At 41.0% G+C, this 18879-nt stretch overlaps 2 protein-coding genes across 2 annotated transcripts in view; one reads left to right on the top strand and one right to left on the bottom strand.

Annotated features, from left to right (window-relative positions):
• The first annotated feature begins 360 nt into the window (after window positions 1-360).
• On the top strand, window positions 361-6060 carry LOC137796912 (leucine-rich repeat-containing protein 3-like). Its single transcript, XM_068595162.1, has 2 exons — window positions 361-615; window positions 2413-6060. Exon 2 carries the CDS (start codon window positions 2482-2484, stop codon window positions 3337-3339), a length of 858 nt encoding a protein of 285 aa, XP_068451263.1. The 5' UTR covers window positions 361-615; window positions 2413-2481; the 3' UTR covers window positions 3340-6060.
• col2a1b (collagen, type II, alpha 1b) overlaps window positions 5857-18879 on the bottom strand; it is a 45577-nt gene continuing 32554 nt past the window's right edge. Inside the window, exons 39-54 of the mRNA XM_068595160.1 lie at window positions 17992-18099; window positions 17790-17843; window positions 17650-17703; window positions 16735-16896; window positions 15611-15718; window positions 12765-12872; window positions 12445-12498; window positions 11705-11812; window positions 10797-10850; window positions 10492-10599; window positions 10304-10357; window positions 10075-10182; window positions 9416-9707; window positions 8862-9049; window positions 8361-8603; window positions 5857-8115 (exon numbers count right to left, since the gene is read on the bottom strand). Of these exons, the coding sequence (XP_068451261.1) occupies window positions 7969-8115; window positions 8361-8603; window positions 8862-9049; window positions 9416-9707; window positions 10075-10182; window positions 10304-10357; window positions 10492-10599; window positions 10797-10850; window positions 11705-11812; window positions 12445-12498; window positions 12765-12872; window positions 15611-15718; window positions 16735-16896; window positions 17650-17703; window positions 17790-17843; window positions 17992-18099 (1950 nt within the window). The 3' untranslated portion in view covers window positions 5857-7968. The remainder of the gene's footprint in view (window positions 8116-8360; window positions 8604-8861; window positions 9050-9415; window positions 9708-10074; window positions 10183-10303; window positions 10358-10491; window positions 10600-10796; window positions 10851-11704; window positions 11813-12444; window positions 12499-12764; window positions 12873-15610; window positions 15719-16734; window positions 16897-17649; window positions 17704-17789; window positions 17844-17991; window positions 18100-18879) is intronic.

Here is an 18879-nt window from a genome sequence, read left to right as displayed (position 1 = left end):
TGAGTGGGTCTCAAGGTTACCTTTCAACCTATAGCTGTGTTCATCCATGCGTGGTAGAGCCTTTACCTATCTGTGTTGGAAGTCTTTGTGGTGATGGATAAAGTCTCTTTCTATGTGACCTCCACATCACCCTGGAAAAATAAGAGATGGGTGCATCTTCCCTTTAATGTGGTTATGTTTAGCCTAATTCAGTTAATATCTCATATGGATGTATAACTGTAATGTCTTCTCAGAAATCCAGGAGACTGATGCCGTCTATAGTGAGGAAAGACTTGTGGTGAGACACCTCCTGTTTGTCTTTGTAACACACGCACGCACACACGCACGCACCGCGAGAGAGCGAGAGAGAGAGAGTTTGCCCCATATCTTTGTTGCTATAACTACCCTCTGTTACAAGAGGCAACGAGGAAGCCGTCTGCAGGCGACAAACCTCGGACCCACTACTGATGCTCTTCACACACTTTCCCCCCAAAAAACACATTTAGGAGCGCGAGAAGATGATCAATCTGCTGTTTGGGGAAATCTAGCCCAAAACTGTAAAGGGAGTCTAAAAAGAAGAAGAAAAAAAAAATCCTTTTCCGTTTTCTGGATCTCAAACTTCACAAGAAACCGCAGGTAAGTTTTCATGAATGTATTTTTGCCCGCATATAGAACCAGTAAATATTGGTTTCTTATTCAAATAAGTCTGGGGGAACAGTCCGTGATCATATCGTCGATGCAGTCGGTTGTAGTCGTTGCTTTATCGCTTTTGCATCAACTTTTTAACAGCAGCCTGACGAGACGAACATCGTTCTTGAAACAAACTTAATTGATATGCTACAAAAGTTGTATTAACCGATGGGTTTATCTGCTTGCATGAAGCGATAACAGCTGTTTTCTAAGGTTCATTTCCTCCCGATAGTCCAGCGGTTTCCAACCCAGATTATTAATAGTTTAAAGACAACGTTATGCCGTCAATGCAGGTTAATATCATGAAATACTGGAGATGAACTAAGTGAGTCTCTGCATAATTACATTTAAATCATGACCTTTACTTTACAAGCAATAATATTACAATAATTAGAAACAGCCCCCATCAGCTGTAACCACAGTGCCTTCTATTTGGTTTGGGAGTTCATATTCCGTCTTTCAATCTTTTTCATTCCCATTCATAATTATGTAGCCGCAGATCTTTTTTTCTTAATTGTGGATTTGCATGCTGCTGCTTTCAGCACGTTAATAACCGAGCGGGTTAATGAGTGGCCAACTAAATCCTCACCTCTGCTCATAAGACACAGTTGATGGACAGCCAGTCAATCACTTCCATCGACCCAATCGATGCCACTGTTAGTATGTGTGCTGTCTGTGCAGGAGAACAGCACATGACGGGTTTGATACTGTTATAAAGACATGGGAGAGAGCAGAAAGTGCTTGACCTTAAAGAGGATTGTATTTTAATTAAATTCAAAGAGTGTATTGTGATCAGGAACAATCATCGGGCTGTGTACTTGTTTTAACAAAACAAAACATGTACGAGAACCACCTGATTGGATTATCTAGACTAAATACAGTAGATCAAAAAAAAAAAAAAAAGAAGCCGTCAGATAATTCATGCCGGCTCTTAAACATAACACCTGTAATATTTTCTCCAGAGGTTTTGGGATGCAGAGATCAGAGTCGTCCTTAGCTTCCTCACTGCAGGAGTACTGAGCAGATGATAACACCCAGATCACTGCTGGCTTATTATTTTTTTTTTTGCACTTATTGACACTGTGGGACACAGGCAGGATGGATGTTCTTGCCATTAATAGTGTGGCAGGCAATACTTGGGCTATCGATCCCACCAGCCCCTTTCTATCCACAATCCCTACAGTCCGCTGTATCTCCAGCCGTGGAATCAACACAGGCTGATGGGATATGACTAAGTGGCTATGCATCACAGGAAAATAAATAGAGGGATAAATGACATGAACACGTATTGATGAGTCCAATGTGATGCTTTTCTCTGGTTTTGAATTGAAGACGCACAAAAAAACAGCAGAGGGGTAATAATGATGATAATGATCATTTATGTTCCTTTGATGCAGAAATACAAGAGTATTTTCAATTGTTTTAATCCTATTAGATGACTTCAACTATCATTACTGCCGAGGATAACAAGGGATTGTTTTGTTGGTCTGAAATGAATCTCCTCTTATATGTTTTGGTCCTTTTTTATATGACAATATCTCTCCATGCAGGAGCGTATTCTTCAGATAAACCGGCTTAAGCTTATTTCAATGACTATCTCTTCACCCAATGACCTTTTTTCCTCTCCCTTCTCCTCAACATGATAATCTCTCATGTCAGTATTCATTTCTGGTTGCATGTGTTTGTAAAGAGACACACACAGAGCGACTCATATTTGACCCTTTTTCTCTCTCAACCTTTCAGATCCTCTCGGTGCGAGTCAGTGTGTGTGTGATTGGGACCTGGTGTGTGTCGGGGGGCTATGGTGAGGCGATGTGCACAGGCTGGTGTGAGGAGAGATGTACCAGCGTCAGTGGAAAAAGACGGAGAGGTAAAGGACTGGATCTTCATTCATGGCTGCGCGTCTCGCTCTTGTTCTCAGCTCTGTGGGGCCAAGCGTCCCCTCAGTGCCCCGACAGCTGCCGCTGCACCTGGGACACGGCCACGGTGCTGTGTTCAGACGCAGGGCTGCGGGAGATCCCGGAGGGGATCCCACCGGACACTGTCTCCCTCCACTTGGAACGCAACTACATCCGAAACATCCCCGAGAGTGCCTTCAGTGACCTGGTCCACCTGCGGGATCTGTACTTGTCCCACAACCGAATTGACTCGCTGGCCTCCGGGGCCCTGCGGCATCTGGGCCCTGAACTCCGCCTGCTGGACCTCTCGCACAACCAGCTGAGGCAGGCCAGCAGGGAGGAGTTTGGCTCCACTCGCGCAAAGACGCGCCTCTTCCACAACCCGTGGCACTGTGACTGCGCCCTTCAGGAGTTGATGGAGACTCTGAACCTGGAGCCGGAGACGGTGAATGGGATCGTGTGTGAGAGCTCTGTGAGGGGGGTGGGCGAGGGGAGCAGGTGGGAGGACCCGGGGTCGCAGGGCGAGAACGCTGGTCAACCGCTGGTCAAACTGTTGGATTCTGGGGTGAATTTCTGCAGCCTGCAGAGGAAAACCACTGATGTAGCAATGCTGGTGACGATGTTTGTATGGTTCTTCATGGTCATAGTGTATGTGGTGTACTATGTGAGGCAGAACCAAGCCGAGGCCCGCAGGCATTTGGAATACCTGAAGAGTTTGCCCAGCCCACGCAAGACCCCCACGGAGACAGACACTCTGAGCACTGGTTTCTGAACTCTGAAAGGGAACGATAGGCAAACGGATTTTTCAAGAAGAACGAAGATAAATATCAAAATGCTGTGTGAAGTTACAAAAAGATGCTGATCCAGAGGAAACTTACCTTTTAAAGCTGTGCTTTGTAATATTTACTTATATTTCTTACAACTGAGCCCCATACCACACTTGTCCCAATAGTTATGTACCTGTTGCATTTTTCTCCATTTAATGAATCATATATTTGTTTACGTTCCACCAAGGGAAGAAGCTGAAACGAAGAAAGAAAATGATTTGAACTTTATGACTTTCTAGCTCCCTCTGTGGTCTCTCTTTCCTTCTCATTTGTTCACCCACCATGCCCCATGCTGCGATCTTTTATCTTTCATTAAGCTCTAATTAAGAGTCTTTGACATACTGACCCTTAATGAAGACTTGAAAAGCCACTAATCAGCTGGAGTGTGTACCAGGTCAAAAAGTAAGCAAACTCAAATGGGTGTCCCCATCTAACTGCCTGTACATTGTACATTGTGCTTTGTAGTTTTTGTGCCTTGTAACAGGCCATTTTCTCTTGCATAATATTGATTTTTGCACAGATGCTGTTTAAGCCTATATCCCAATACAAGACTACAGAGCCAGTGGTTTCCGTGCCAGTGCAGAACTGCTGATCTACTGTGACGAAGCCTGAGAGCTGGAGGTGAACTCCTTGTCTACAAGCTGCAGCAATCAGTTCTAAAATATCTGGGTGGCCAAGTGCACACACAGCTTGTCCACTGATTGGTATAAATTAATCCCAGCCATATTTAGAAATGGATCATTGTCATAAATTACATTAGTGCAGCCATGTTTCCTGAGAGAAGCTGTTAGTTTAGCTTTAATTAATCTCTGGAGTCCTGCTTTTCCGTCTTCTCTGCACTGATTGCTGTATACAAATTGTTCTGTCTCCCATTTATAGTTTAGGCTTCATCATAATTGTTTTTTTTTTTCAAGCCACTCTAAAAATAAGCAAAACGCTTTGATAATGAATAGAATCATTTTCTCAGTTAGTACATTTAACGCATGCAATATTAAGATTAATACCATGTCTGACGTTTCTACTGAACATGCACTTATAATAGAACTCAACCTTACTGGATTAACGCTCATCTTGTTTTACTTTCACTTTAGTTCATAGTTATTGTGGCAAAACGTGGACCAATATTCTCTGAGGGGATGGTGTATTGTGTGGTTAATGTATTTGCTGGTACACATGGAAACTAAAATGCTTTTCTAAAGCCAGCAACATCTAATGGGTGTTTAGAACAGTGGTCGCCAACAAGACCTTGTGAATTCAACGTGAAGGTGCATGAGATTATTGACCCGATATTAAAGAAAAAAAGAACGATTAGATAACCTTAGACACTTCTATACTTTATTTTCTATAATATTCAAAGCATACAAAAGAAAGGAAAAAAGACAATAGGATCGCTCCAGCTGCGGTGCCAAATCGCTCCTTGGAGGAGCAGATATTGTAACAGACTGTAGGGGGTCTGAAGCTGCCATTGTTTGTTTCAGGGTCAAATAGGTTGGGAACGTCTTAGCCATGCTAGCAGCGTGGCTCCAAGAATGACAATTTCAGTCTGTTAGTCAACCATTATTGTATGGATTATGGTAACATTTGTTGTGGATATTAACTTTGTTGTTCCCCAAATTTTGTAGCACTATCATCAGGTTAAAATGTGTATTTGTCCAATACTTTGGACTTTGTGAACAATAACACTCCCATCCCCTCAACTGTAGGCTACTTTGTGTTTTGTGCTAGCATATGTTAGCATGCTTACTCGTACACTAAGGTGGGAAACGGCAGTGAGGTTAACGATCATGGTGAACATTATACCTGCTAAACATCAGTCTATTGTCATTGTGAGCATGTTAGCATGCTGGCAGTTAGCTCAAAACACCACTGTGCCTAAATGCAGCCTCACTGGCTCTTATTCATGTATCTTTTAATCTGTTACAGATTAAAGTGTACAATTATGACCTTCTAAGTGTTCATAGATGTAATAAAACATTACTGTGCACCATTTAATTGAACAATTGAGTTGGAAAAACGGTAAGAGCTGAGGCAAAACCTAGAATAAGACAACTTTCTGTGTACTGTAATGTGCTAAATGTGGAAGTTTGTGTTGTTGTTCATCATGAAGAAATACTGTGAATTAGAGCTAGAATCAGTAAACTTTGAGTTGACGATATGGATGTTGTTATGATAACTGGTCCATCTTAATTCAAATCCAGTCTTGGGTAGACCACAGACTGAAAGATTAGAATAAGAAGTTTGATATTTGTGCTGTCTGTGCATAAACTGACAGACTGTGAAGCACTATGGTGTATCTTTACAAACTCCTGTGAATGTTACCTGTCTGTCACAAATCCTACGTCTCCTGTTGATGTGTCAGAGTTCAGTTCCCCAAATGCATCTCTAATCACAGTCTTAAACCAACTTCAGCTTAATAAGGCGAATCAATGCAGATGACCCGAAGCTCAAGAACCAAGCATGCCCTCTGTGAAGTTTTCTTTTCTGTAAGTTTTTTTTTATTGGTGATGTATTTCTGTCAAAGTGATTCTTTTTTACTCCTGTTTGTTTGCCAATAATGATTCAAACAACGAAAACAACTTTCATTGAATAATAAGTGATGTATCAACAATTGATTTTAAGAAAAGAAAAACAAACAAGTATATAAAAATAAAAGAAACGTTGCTCAACTTTGTTCAAAAGAATGCGTCTACCTTTTATTGCTACTGCAGGTTGAAAAAAGGCAAGAAGATAAAGAGATTTATGAGAAGAACAGGAAGACATGAATTCACAGAATTAACTGTTTGGCAATGTTTCCTATTTCTACCATGCATCACAACTGAAGGAAATCATAGAAACACTATTTGATATATATATATGAAAAGTACATCATGGAAAATTGTGCCACCTGCCACCTCTTTTCTGTTTTTGGTTTCCACACATTTTCATCAACAAAAACGAAATGGCACCCGCATTTATTCATCCCCCCCCACTGCCTTTTGTTGAAATCTAAGGTGTTTCTCCCCCTAGAAATGAATCTGAACACCACCACAAAAACACACAGTGGCAGCAGGACACAGTGAAATGTTTAGGTGTGGCTTAGTTTTCCTCGGGGAAGAGTCAAAACCAAAGTACTACCCCAGATTAGGGAGAACAAAACAGGATACAAATGAAAAGCAACTTCAGCCTGTTTCTTGGTTTTGTCTTTTATTTCCAATTTACATTAATTAAAACGTAACAAAAACAAGTCATGATCATAATAATAATATAATAATGCTATTATTATTAATAATAATGCTATTATTAATAATACGAAATATACACAACCTCACACAAACGAGCCCTCTGCTCTGGCGCTAGAACTAGAGCAACAATGTCAAACACCCTGAATCTCTTGAACCGTGTGTCTGTGTGTGTGTGTGTGTGTGTGTATGCCGAGGCAGAGGGCACTCCCTGTGTGAGGGGACTGATGGGAGGAAGTAGAGAGGGACGGGGGTCAAAGTCACAACAAATTGGGGTGCAGCTATGACCAGGGGGTTCGTATTCAGGGGGAGAACGCCTCAGTCTGATTTGAAATGTTTTTTTTTTTTTGTGTGTGAGGTAGCTTCAAAATATCAAAACTAAACAAAAAAGAATATTAACTCCAAATTGGACGTGCCTTGATTGTCAAACGTCATGTTTGTCTACATATAAGAGTTGAAGCAGGCGGGTGGGGCGAGGCAGGGACATTTATCATCATGAAGTCCAAAATCCAAATGGAAGCTGCTCTCTCTGAGAAATTGTATATATGTATACACACATATACATACTGTATATATACATATATACAAGTCAGTACATATCAGTATCTGGTCGCTTAAAAAATACAGACTGTTTTACAAGAATAGCACCATTGACTTTTATTATAATACACAGTAACTTTTTGATACACACTGTGGTGGTAGAAATAGGAACAACTGCACTTTCTTTGTAGCTAGATTTTTGGTTTCAAAGAGATATGTGTGCTTTAGTGGATATGGTACAGGGGTGATGGGGTGATTAGAAAAGAGGAGGAAGTAGGAGAGGAAGTTGGTGGATATGGTTTCTTTATTTTAAATATTTGTAAGTGGGCTTTTTATTACTTAGCAACAAACTCAGTCCTACCACACCTGGGACCCAAACCTAAACAATAAATAAATAACACCAACACATTTCTCTCTCTCTAGTTCCCTGGTATGTTCCCGTACTCTCCTCATACTTCCTCCATCTTGTTCATGAGGTGGGGCAGGTGGTGGTTGAGGGTTGCTGTACACCCAGGGTGAAGTGGGGGCTTTTGTGGGAGGGCTGGGTGTCCATAATAGAGGGGGGGGGGGGCGAGGAGGGGGTGACAATGCTGAATGAATCACAGATGACAGTTGCTGGTGCCATTCAGTGCAGATATCCTACGGAGTTCGACTTGGAAAAAGCACTTTTTACTTAGAAAAAAAGGTCCCGTTTTAAAAAAGTGTCTTGATTTTTCTTTTTCTCTCCTTCTTTAATTGAAGTGTGCTCCTCTTTCATTTAATTTCTTTCAAATTCCCACTTTTTTTCTCTCTCTTCTTTTTTCAATCGCTCGTTCTTTACAAGAAGCAGACGGCCCCGACTTCAACTCCGAACTCCTGGTCTGTTCCTCCAATATCCATGGGGGCAATGTCTACAATGGGCAGACGAGAGGTCTTCTGCGATCTGTACTCCATCACTGTCTTGCCCCACTGTCCCGTGTGTTTCTGTGCAGAGGGAAAAATCACATTGGCTGTTAAATGACCTGTTAAAAGTCCTTTTCCCAAATTGCAGACAGTATGATTGCATAATGTGCTGAATGCCTGTCATAGAGGGAAAATAAATCCTGACCAATTTTAAATATCCATCTTTGGAGTTCTCCTTATATCATGATCCGATTCAGTACATGCATGTATATTTACATAAAATATTGCTTGTACTGTTCATTTGTGCTTCATCTGTCCAGTCTCACCGTGCAGCCGTCCTCCATCACGCTGTAAGTAAAGCGACTGTTGCCCTCGGCTCTGATCTCCACGTCGTTGGAGCCCTGCAGCAGAACGGCCTTCTTCAGGTTGCCCGTTGAGGCGTCCATGTAGGCCACGCTGTTCTTACAGTAGTAAGTGAGGTTTTGAGAAGCCTCGGTGGACAGCAGTCTCAGGAAAGTCATCTGAATGGCAGCAGTGTTGACTGCCAGGCTGTCATCGCCATAGCTGAACTGCAATTGGGCCGCAGGTAAGGAAAAGGAAGTGTTAAATAACAGTTAACGCTTCTGTTACTACGGCTGTGGCAAGTTGATCGATTATTTGAACTGCTCCTCAAGACCAGTAAGAATTGTGTTGATGATTTATTCATATGAAAAAGACTTAAACCACATTTCATCAACACATTTGTATCACTTCATTAATAATAGAGCATGTTTCTGCTCAATTTATGTGTAGAGAGGTTTAAAAGAACAAAACATGCTGCCACTTACGTGGAAGCCTCCGTTCATTGTCTCTCCGAACCAGACATGTTTGCGGTCCTTGCTCTTGCTGGACCACCAGTTCTTACGAGGGATGCTGTCAGGCTTGGATTTGACGCAGGACTCTCCCGTCTCCATGTTGCAGAAGACCTTGATTGCATCGATGCTGCAGCCCTGATTGGGATCAATCCAGTAGTCTCCTACAGGAAAAAAAAAAGAAAAACACATAAGCTTCCCATTATCTACCTGTCTTTGGCTGCAAGAAAAACTGGTATTTGTTGAAACCTTTTGCATAATGTTATCATGAACAGAGTCTGAATTAGCCACACCCGAACACTACAAGACGGGGGAGGACCGGACAATGCTCATCTGGTTTTTATTTTTCAATCTCTGATGCCAATAGTTAAAGTATCATCACATGGGCCAGCCTGGCCATCGAAGCTGCAGACCAGACTATACTGGCAATATTCAACCTAAACTTCCACTGTACAAAACTTAAGCTGCCAACGTGAAATGTCACTCATCATCTCAACCCAATTTGACCAATTTCTCTCGCTGTCACTCACCGCTCTTCCAGTCAGGATGGCAGAGCTTCAGGTCTCTGCAGGTGCGAGCCGGGTTCTTCCTGGATCCCTCCGGGCTGCGGATGTTCTCAATCTGGTTGTTGAGAGATTTGAGCGTGGCGTCGACCTCAGCATCGTGCTGACGGAGGTTTCCTGAGGCAGCTTGGTCGGCCCTCATGTACCTGAGAGGATCAGGGGACTTTTCAATCTGACCCAGACCAGCAAAGGCAGACATATCAATGCCGGGGCCAGGGGGACCAGGGAGACCGGGGGGTCCGGGGTTTCCGGCGGGACCCTGAGAAGAATGGAAGGGTTAAATTTGGCACAACGTAACATATTTTTTTTCGTCTAGTCATTACTCAACTTTTGGAGTCTCATTTCGTGCTCACAAATGTCACATTATTGTTCCTTATTCATTTAGATCATATTTGTATTTTGCTATTTCCGAAAGCAAAATATTTTCCAATTCTGAAGAAATTCTGAATTCCTGGATAAATGGTCACAAAGTCAAAGTTAGCTCTATTGTCAAAAGACTGAAAGTACGTTTCTCTTCTGTCTAACATAAAGTGAACATACAGTGATAATGTGTAACATATCGTGCCCAATATGCACGACACAATTTCAGAGTTCGATAAATGTAACAGTTCTCGTGGGATACTCACAGAGGGACCGTTCTCTCCACTGCGACCACGGGGTCCGGGGGGTCCAATGGGTCCTGGCATGCCGTTTCCACCATCCTTTCCACTGGGGCCGACGGGTCCAGGTGGTCCCTACACACACGTGCAGATATGTTGATGTTAAACACTAAAGACACTGCATGTGAAGAAATGTACGTCATTAGTCTTTGAATTCAAGTAATATTCCCAGTATTTTGGCAGCTTTATTACTCACTCTTTGTCCAGAAGGTCCAGCGGGTCCAGTAGCACCCTGGTCTCCAGATTGACCCTTTTAAGATAAAGATGACATTCATACATCAGCGTTTCTGCAGCATTCAAAGTCCATGAAGAACGACACCACCAAGAATGATTTATAACAATCATTCTTAATAACAATTTCCACTGATTATAATGAATGCTTACCGGAGGTCCGGGGAGACCCTGCAGACCAGTGAAGCCTCTGTGTCCCTTCTGTCCTCTCTCGCCAGAGTCTCCACCCTCTCCCTTGTCACCGCGGGGTCCTTGGGGTCCCTAAAAAAACAGTTGACAATAGCTGAATATTTCTATTCTCACTCATCATCTTTAACTCTATTAAAACTAGTAATTATCTTGGAAAATGTTTGATTTTATATTGCATGAAAAGCCATTATAATTTAATATTTGCCTAGAAAGTACATTAAAGGCTCCATTTCACACTAAAGTGAAAACATGTTGAGGAAGAGACATACAGGCATTCCTCTGGCTCCAGCAGGTCCTGAAGGTCCAGAAGGTCCTTGTGCACCCTGCGAAAGAAAAACAAAAGAATGACATGTTGCTAGAGTTCAAACATGAATTACTCGAACACTGCGTTGATCAGACAGATCCCATTTACTCTCATATTATTTGTTAACATTAACATGTGTTAACATTGATATAAACATTTGTGGATTGTTACCTATCATTTATTTTTTTTGTCGAGGAAGAAATACTATAACTTTGGTGTATATATTAACATGTATTGTATTGAAATGATGCAATCAGAAATATCACTTCATTGGTGCATCTGTATTTAAGAACTGTGTGCAATCTGGAAAATACATTTAATAGATGACGTAAAAAGGAAAAAGAAAATGTCGACCTCAGGTCCTTCTCTGAACCACTTGCAGATGTCTAGCAGTAAACGGTGCACCTTTCATAAATGATGCTGCTCTCCAGGTAACAGAAACAAACATTACACTTAAAGACAGACAACATCACCGTAAGAGCCATAATAGACTGTATTAAGATGTGTTTTAGTGATGTATAAAAATGTCTTGAAATGCTCCTTTAATTACGTGGCTGACGTAATAATCTCATAATGTCATAACCTATTTCACTCAGTTGAGGTTATCAGTCAGTGGAGCGAGACAGTTTTTTGACCATTGAGCCAAGTTAAGCATTAAATGACTCTTGTAACCTTAAGTCAACTTTTTGAAGCTGAGTAATTGCTTCTGAAGACTCAATACGCATCAAGCTCATTGCCCATAAACGGACTGTGACAGTAGTGGTAAAACGATTTGAGGAAGGAGACAAGTTTGCCGCTACAGTCACTGTTTTTTTTGTGTGTGTAAAGACAATGTTAAAGACAATATCACTAGTGTTGGGAGTCACTACTCACAGACTCTCCTCGGTTTCCCTGTTTGCCGGTGGGTCCAACTGGGCCGGTAACACCAGGAGCGCCTGGAGCACCGGGAGCACCAAGAGGACCAGTGTTACCGCGTTCACCCTGCAGCAGAAAGCTCATGTGAGAAAAGCTGCAGCAGCACACACTGCACAGATGATTCATGTCTTCCTTTAGACATGAATCAGCTGTATTTGATAAGGTTAAGACAATACTACTACTAAATAGCATCAAATAATCAGATCAATTACCATAATAATATTGTGGAGTTCATTTCCTCTGTGCACATATATCCTGAGAGTATTAAGATTGTGATCGGGTGTTTGAATGAAAAGGTTTTTGCAAGAGTAAGTCACATGTTTTAAAAGGAAGTTTCAGATAAACATGATGACATGTAGTAACAAATGTCTGCCCTGCTAAAAGTACGTGTCCAACATCAACATAATTTGTTTAGAGTTTCCTTTGGCTTAGTTGTAAGTAATGAAAATAGCTGTCATGTCTGTTAAGTGTGCACTGCCTAGGAAGTCGTGATTACAATAGATGAACACGAATACATTTACGTGATTTGAATTAGATGGTGTCAGCTAAGTGGGGGGTAAATCTATTCCTGTCAGTAATGAAACCCACTTTGTAACATGAACAAAAGCATATCTCAAACCCTGAGTGTTGGTAATAGCATATTTGAAAACTGACAACACGGTACAGGTACAGGATCCTACAACACAGAGGTTTCTCACCTTGACTCCAACAGTACCATCTCTACCAGGAGCTCCATCAGATCCAGCGTTGCCCTGACACAGGAGAGTAATAATTGTTAATAGCTTCCATCTCCACAACTCCAGATGTCCTATTGAATACTGATCAGCTGCATAATGAACCCTGCCCCAACAAAACACATTGATGATGCAGAGTATGCACAATACAAATGTATATGTGATGCAAATAGCAGTTCATTTGAATAGACTTGGCCTCCAGTCCTGCGACATGAATAGACTAAATACAACGGGGCGGACATGAATCCAAACACACGCATGCTTTGTGTTGATTAATGTCTCACCTCTCTGCCAGGCTCTCCTGAAGGTCCAGTGAGTCCAGGTGGTCCAACGGGTCCAGGAGGTCCGCGGTCTCCACTGCCACCAGGAGCTCCCTGCTTTCCGGGCTCACCCTTTAAAGGAGAGACGAGACGAGGACTCATTACCTTGTTACATAACTTCTTCCACTGGTACTTTTCTCACACTTCTGTCTTTATATATGTTCAGTGACTCTCTGTTCTTTGAAACACCGGGATGATCACCTGAGGATATATCACCATCACGTCACAATGATATATCACACTAAAAACAGTCTTGAAGTCTAAATCAAATATGTGTTAAGTCCTCAGATGGAAGTCAGGACACTTTCATTTACACATTTTGTTTGGTTGTATTCTATAAAATCAGCGGTGACTATTGTAAAGGTCTGCTAAATTATTAACAATATTTGAACAGGACAGCTTTAAAATGTGATGTTTTAAATCCATTCCTGCGATTTTTCCCTCCACAATGACAACAATTCAATTTGCATCAACTCAGATGTAGTTTACATCTTAAAAGCTCAGATTATGATGCACATTTGGAATCTGAATCTGAATCAGAAGCCTGGTTGTTTTTCAAACTGAAAACAACCAATGAGACCAGAAACTAAACCAAGTGAACAACACGTTTCAGACATTGAAATGCAGCATGGTTTTGCAACTGTTTGGCCTTTTTGTCTCCATAAACTGATTTAGAGACTGGTTTTAGTAAATATTTTCAAGATCATCAATAAAGAGATATACAGCTGACTCCAAACCACATTTACACCACACACGTACAAACCAATATGATGCTCTATGAATGTATAAAATGCAATTAATGTATTTTTGTTAAAATACAACTACTCGGGCTATTAATCTCCTCATTTATTTAGAAAGTTATTTTGGTCAAATTGGAGGCGGAGTCAAATCACAGCACTGGGACGGGTGTGTTTGTCCAGTCGGATATTTTAACACTCGAACACTAACGTCGGGTGATTTTCGCACGAGCGACTGTTGTTACGTGAATTTTCATTGTGTTGTTTTTGTCCGAGTTGTGTGGGTCCTTCTGTAGCTTCATGCTGCTCACAGACGTTATTGAAGGTGGGCGTGTCTCTCTGCTCCAATCTCTGTTTTTTCCAACAGGCACGTGTTCGGGGGATTTTCACCTGACGTTAACTGATAGAGAGTAAAAACATCCTGGATGGGTTTTAACATTGAAGGCAGACTTTTCCTTCACAGAACAAGACGCTCATGTCCCAGGAACATGTGGACCGAATAACAGGTTCATAGCTCCTTTATTTATATTTTAAATACTTTTTTATTGACGATTCCCTAATTTTTCACCGGATTTTCAGTCTTTTTTCAGGGTCTCCCTGTGATATCTGTTTCTCGTTTCATGAGAAGTTCTGTACTTTAACTTGCCTTGTATTGTTGTATTTTAATATATTTCGATGAGAAGTATGTTTTTATCAGGTGCATTATATCACCCGATGTGAGTGATAGTGTGACTATTTCTAACGTTAGTGTTCTCGGGATAAAGGTTTGTGTTGATATCTTATGAAGCCCACTTTAAATCCTAACATTTCCAAGCCAGTTGACAATTAGCGACCTGGAAACTGATTGCCAGACCAATTTATTGTCACACTTTTTGATAACTGAATTGATGTCTATTATAAAATGTAAAGATAAAGAACATAGCCAGAAATCCAGGTATTAGTACAGGCTCAAAATACACAACGTCTCATAAACTGTATCTGCAGTTCACTCACTATTAAAAGCATATTCTCGGCTTGAAACATTTCTGGCTGCGTTTTGGCATCACCGCTTCCTTTTTGGCATCGCTTTCATGCGCCCTGATAAATAATTGATGCAAAGGACATGCACCACTAAGGGGCTGTAAGCTGGGGACGTCTCTCATGTCCCATATCAAATAATGTGAGATGTAAGCAAGGGAGCCTTCTCGTCACATGTCATACTGCACATCAATCAGTTCATCAGGAGAAAAGTCCTGGTTGTTCTCATGAGAGACGCGATGTGACTGTGATCCAATTAGGCCACAGCAGACTGTCCAGAGTCTGTCTGTGTCTTCTTTCTCTTGTTCTCAGTGGCAAAGCAAGAGGCATTGTGCTCTTAGAAAGGATCCCTAAGTATATATTTACTGAACAGACTGTTTTTCTATCTAAGGTGAGCACTTGGCAGTATGTCACTTGCAGCAATGAAAGAGAAACACCTCACGTTGGACAAAACTCACAACATTGCGGTGGGAATCATGGTACTCTGCTCTAGTGCAGACTGATGGACACGTAATCAGAAACTACTTCGATCATAGGTTGTTTCATGAAGCAAAAAAGCCAAATATCTGTGAGTTCTAGTCTCTCAACTGGGAAGACTGACTTCTTTTCTCTTTTTAGTATTTTATATTATTTTGTTGGGCTGCAACCAATGATTGTTTTCAGTATCAAGTCATCTGCCATCTATTAGACAAGCAAATGGACACTTTTTCTTTCCTTCAATTGCATAATTTTAACTTCTAATAACATAACACGTGAAAGATAAACATCGAACACACACAGTTAAGTAGCTGAACTTGGAAATGACTAATTATTTTAAGTAATTAATCGATTTGAGAACAATTGCTTTAATATTCTATCAGCAATTTGAAGCTGCCACCCTGGGCTTTGTGAATTTCTTTTTCAGGCATGACTCAATATTTTCTGACATTTATACACTGAAAAAAATAATCAATTAATTGTGGGGAAAAAAGGAAATGTTAAACAATATTGGAAATAAATTGCAGCCCTAAGACACTGAATGAACTGACTTGATAAAGCAAACAGTGTGTTACTTACAGAAGGTCCAGGCAGACCAGGGAAACCTCGCTCACCACGCTGTCCGGGCAAACCAACGGTACCGCGCTGACCAGCCAAACCCTGAGGGCCTGAAGGGCCGAGGGGACCCTGAGAGAGGAGAGAAAAGATTTACCGTGTGGAAAATGCATCAGCAGTCAAATCATGGAATTATGATTTTCTTTTGTTTTATTCTAACACAGTATTTAAAATAATCTTTAATTACATGTTTTTCATGCCAATTCTGAGAAAAAAAGTGTAGTTCTCTCTGTTGGACTGTTTAACTAATTCAATAATTATGAACTAAAGTCTAATAAACTAGCAATATATGGTTATTTAGAAGTGTTACCCAAAAAGAAAAGAAAAAGTTAAGTAAAAACACGTAAATTAAACTACAATTCAGCAGCTCAGATCAAAATCCATCTCTCCATTGCCTTATTGCTTATCTTCGCCCCACCACAGCCTTCATGTCCCACGGTGCACGCTGACAGTAAACTCTCAGTGACAGCCGAGACCTGATCGTCAGCTGGACTATGATGCGTTCGAGATTTCATATGTAATCTATAGATGGAACAAATGTCGACACACAGCCACTATCTTCATGCTTGAGACTGCGGTCATCTGTGATCTGTCATTATCTTGACATGGCGATAGGATTATTAGGTGTATGTGAGTGTGTGTGTGTGCAAGGTGAAAGCCTGGGGTCCTCATATTAGTCTGTCACTGGGCTTATACTGCCCTGTGCTGTCATATGTCTTGGTCTGCTATTGCAGTCAGTGATGTACACTGACAGCCCTGTGTATGAATGGAGAGTGTGCTTTGCTGCTGTCCATTACTGGTAAAATTGGCTTTTTTGGTGCTGAGCTACGTAAAATATCTACAGAAATGTCTAAAACAAACACATTTAACCCTTTCCTTATATAATGGACACCTGTGTTCACCTTGACAGTGTTCAAGGAGATGTGCAGTCTGGAGAGAAGAGTTAGAGTGGCTACATATGTGATTGCTGGAGGGATTCGAGTGGCATTTCAAGCGCTACAAGGTCAAGAAGTTAAAGATTATCTAAAAGCCCAGAAGAGTCTTGAGTGCTACATGGAGGAGTATGATTAAAAGTATGACAAACTCACAGGGGGACCATCCTCTCCAGCATCTCCCTTCTCTCCAGAAGCCCCAGCTGGACCACGGAGCCCAGCGTCACCCTGTCTGCCTGGGGGTCCACCGTCACCCCTCACACCCTTGGGTCCATCTTTTCCAGAGGGGCCGGCAGGACCAGCAGGTCCAGGATTTCCCTAAAACAAGTCAAGAGGATGACTTAACGCACACAACATGAATCGGTGTGCATGAAACAACATTACATTGTAATACAAGTATTATATATGTATTATTCTATAATACACATGCACGCATTATCTTCACAGAGACTGCAGATTTCTATTTTGAGGACTATTCTGTACTGTGCACGTTACTTTTGATGACACATATCTAACATTAGAAAGTTCCCAAGATCTGACTTGTTTTTTCTAATATGTTGCACCTCGTTCGAGCAAGTCTGTAAAAAAAAAATCAACAACTCCCACTGTGTCAGACATACTGTTTTGGTAGCGAGAACTGACAAGAATAACTGTGTTTCAGGTGCAAATTAAAAAGACTTCCAAGGTGACAAAAAGTCAAGCGGCATTTAGAAAACAATCTCGTATCTGTTCTGCAGCCCCTTGCTTCTTCTTCTTCTTCTTCTTTCCCCAAACACAATTAAATTTGGTGACTGAATAATTAATCTACTATCTCCACAGTAAATAATAAAGGTTGAATGTAGTTTATTTATTCTCGAAGTCTGTATAAGTAAAGGGTATGCTGCAAAATTAATAGTCAAACTATTTGAAAATTAGTGACAATATCAGTGTCATATATATATATATATATATGTATATATATATATATATATACATATATATATATATATATATATATATATATATATATATATTTATAGTTATGGACCCGGCCATGTGTTTGAAGGCAGTTGGGTGTAGTAGTACACTTACATTGGGACCAGGGGGTCCAACTCGGCCAGCAGCTCCAGGGAAACCAGTGGCACCCTGAAAGAGAAAGATTACGTTAGACGAAGCCTGAAATACTCTGACATAACTGCTGATGATGAAGATATTTTCAAAACGTCACTCACAGAAGGTCCCTGAGCACCACGAGCACCTTTAGGTCCAAAAACGCCGGTGGGACCCTGGAAAAGAAATCAGACGTTACTGTCAGACATTTATGTCATGGTTTATGAATATAAATAAATATTCCAAAGCACTTTCAGTTTCTGTGATTTAGGTTGAAATGCTCATGTTTTAGGGATTAGGCAAAGTCCAAAAATAAACACCCACTGAAGGTCCAGGGGCACCAGAGGGTCCTTGGGGTCCAGGGGCCCCAGCGTCGCCCTTCTGTCCAGATTCTCCCTGTTCTCCCTTGATTCCTGGCTGACCGTCAGAACCCTGGAATAAAAAGACAGAAAACAGTTGGATGAATGAAATACACCAGCCGTTAAAATGAGGATGACGGCTCTGGATTCCAAAAGTATACATTTGGTTCGGGGCACCGATTTTATTAAGGTCTGTTTACCAGTAATAGTTAGTTAGTCCTTTTGCTGCTTGTTCACTTATGAATAAAAAGTTGTATTCATTAGTAATAAAATACACAGATTTTTGGTCTGGTGTGGCCAGTAGCTTATAGTAGCAAAGTTGAGCAAACTGTGAATACATGAAGTAATATAAGTGCTATCACTGTGTCGGTTCACTCGTGTTATGAGTTTCCTTTACTGGTGCTACTGTTGCGCTACATGTTAGCATCTCATAGTATTGTGTAAGTACCACTTGTGGCCATAGTGACTGATGTCCAGCAAAGGTTACACAGAGCTTTTCTGTTTTAGTCTATTGTGATGTTACAGTATGTGAGCTGTACAACTGAGATGATTTAGACACCGAAAAATGAATACAAAAATATTGATGAAAATACATTTGGAAGGATGCAGCTGTTTATAAACATGTATTTTATGTCTGCCTGGAGTCTTTGTGAGGAACTAAATTGATAAGTGATACCAAGACTTCCAACTGCCTCTACACACTAATTTCTCTCCACAGAATAACACAATGAGTCACAGAGGCTTAAACCCGAGGCAAAGACAATTATGTCTTTATTATTTTGTTCAAGTGTTTTTATAAAATATATAAATAAACAAGAGGTTTGAAATTGGAAAAGTAGTTGTTGTTGATGAA

The sequence above is a fragment of the Clinocottus analis genome, unplaced genomic scaffold (assembly GCF_023055335.1).
Source record: "Clinocottus analis isolate CAN_PGR_092001 unplaced genomic scaffold, fCliAna1.0.p SCAF_3, whole genome shotgun sequence".
In the NCBI taxonomy this organism is placed as follows: Eukaryota; Metazoa; Chordata; class Actinopteri; order Perciformes; family Cottidae; genus Clinocottus; species Clinocottus analis.
Note: the sequence above shows the minus strand (reverse complement) of the source record. Positions and strands in the feature narration are given on the sequence as shown.

Bases quoted from the DNA above. Each gene is read 5' to 3' on its own strand.
- LOC137796912 (XM_068595162.1), top strand. From the start codon at position 2,482: ATGTGCACAGGCTGGTGTGAGGAGAGATGTACCAGCGTCAGTGGAAAA.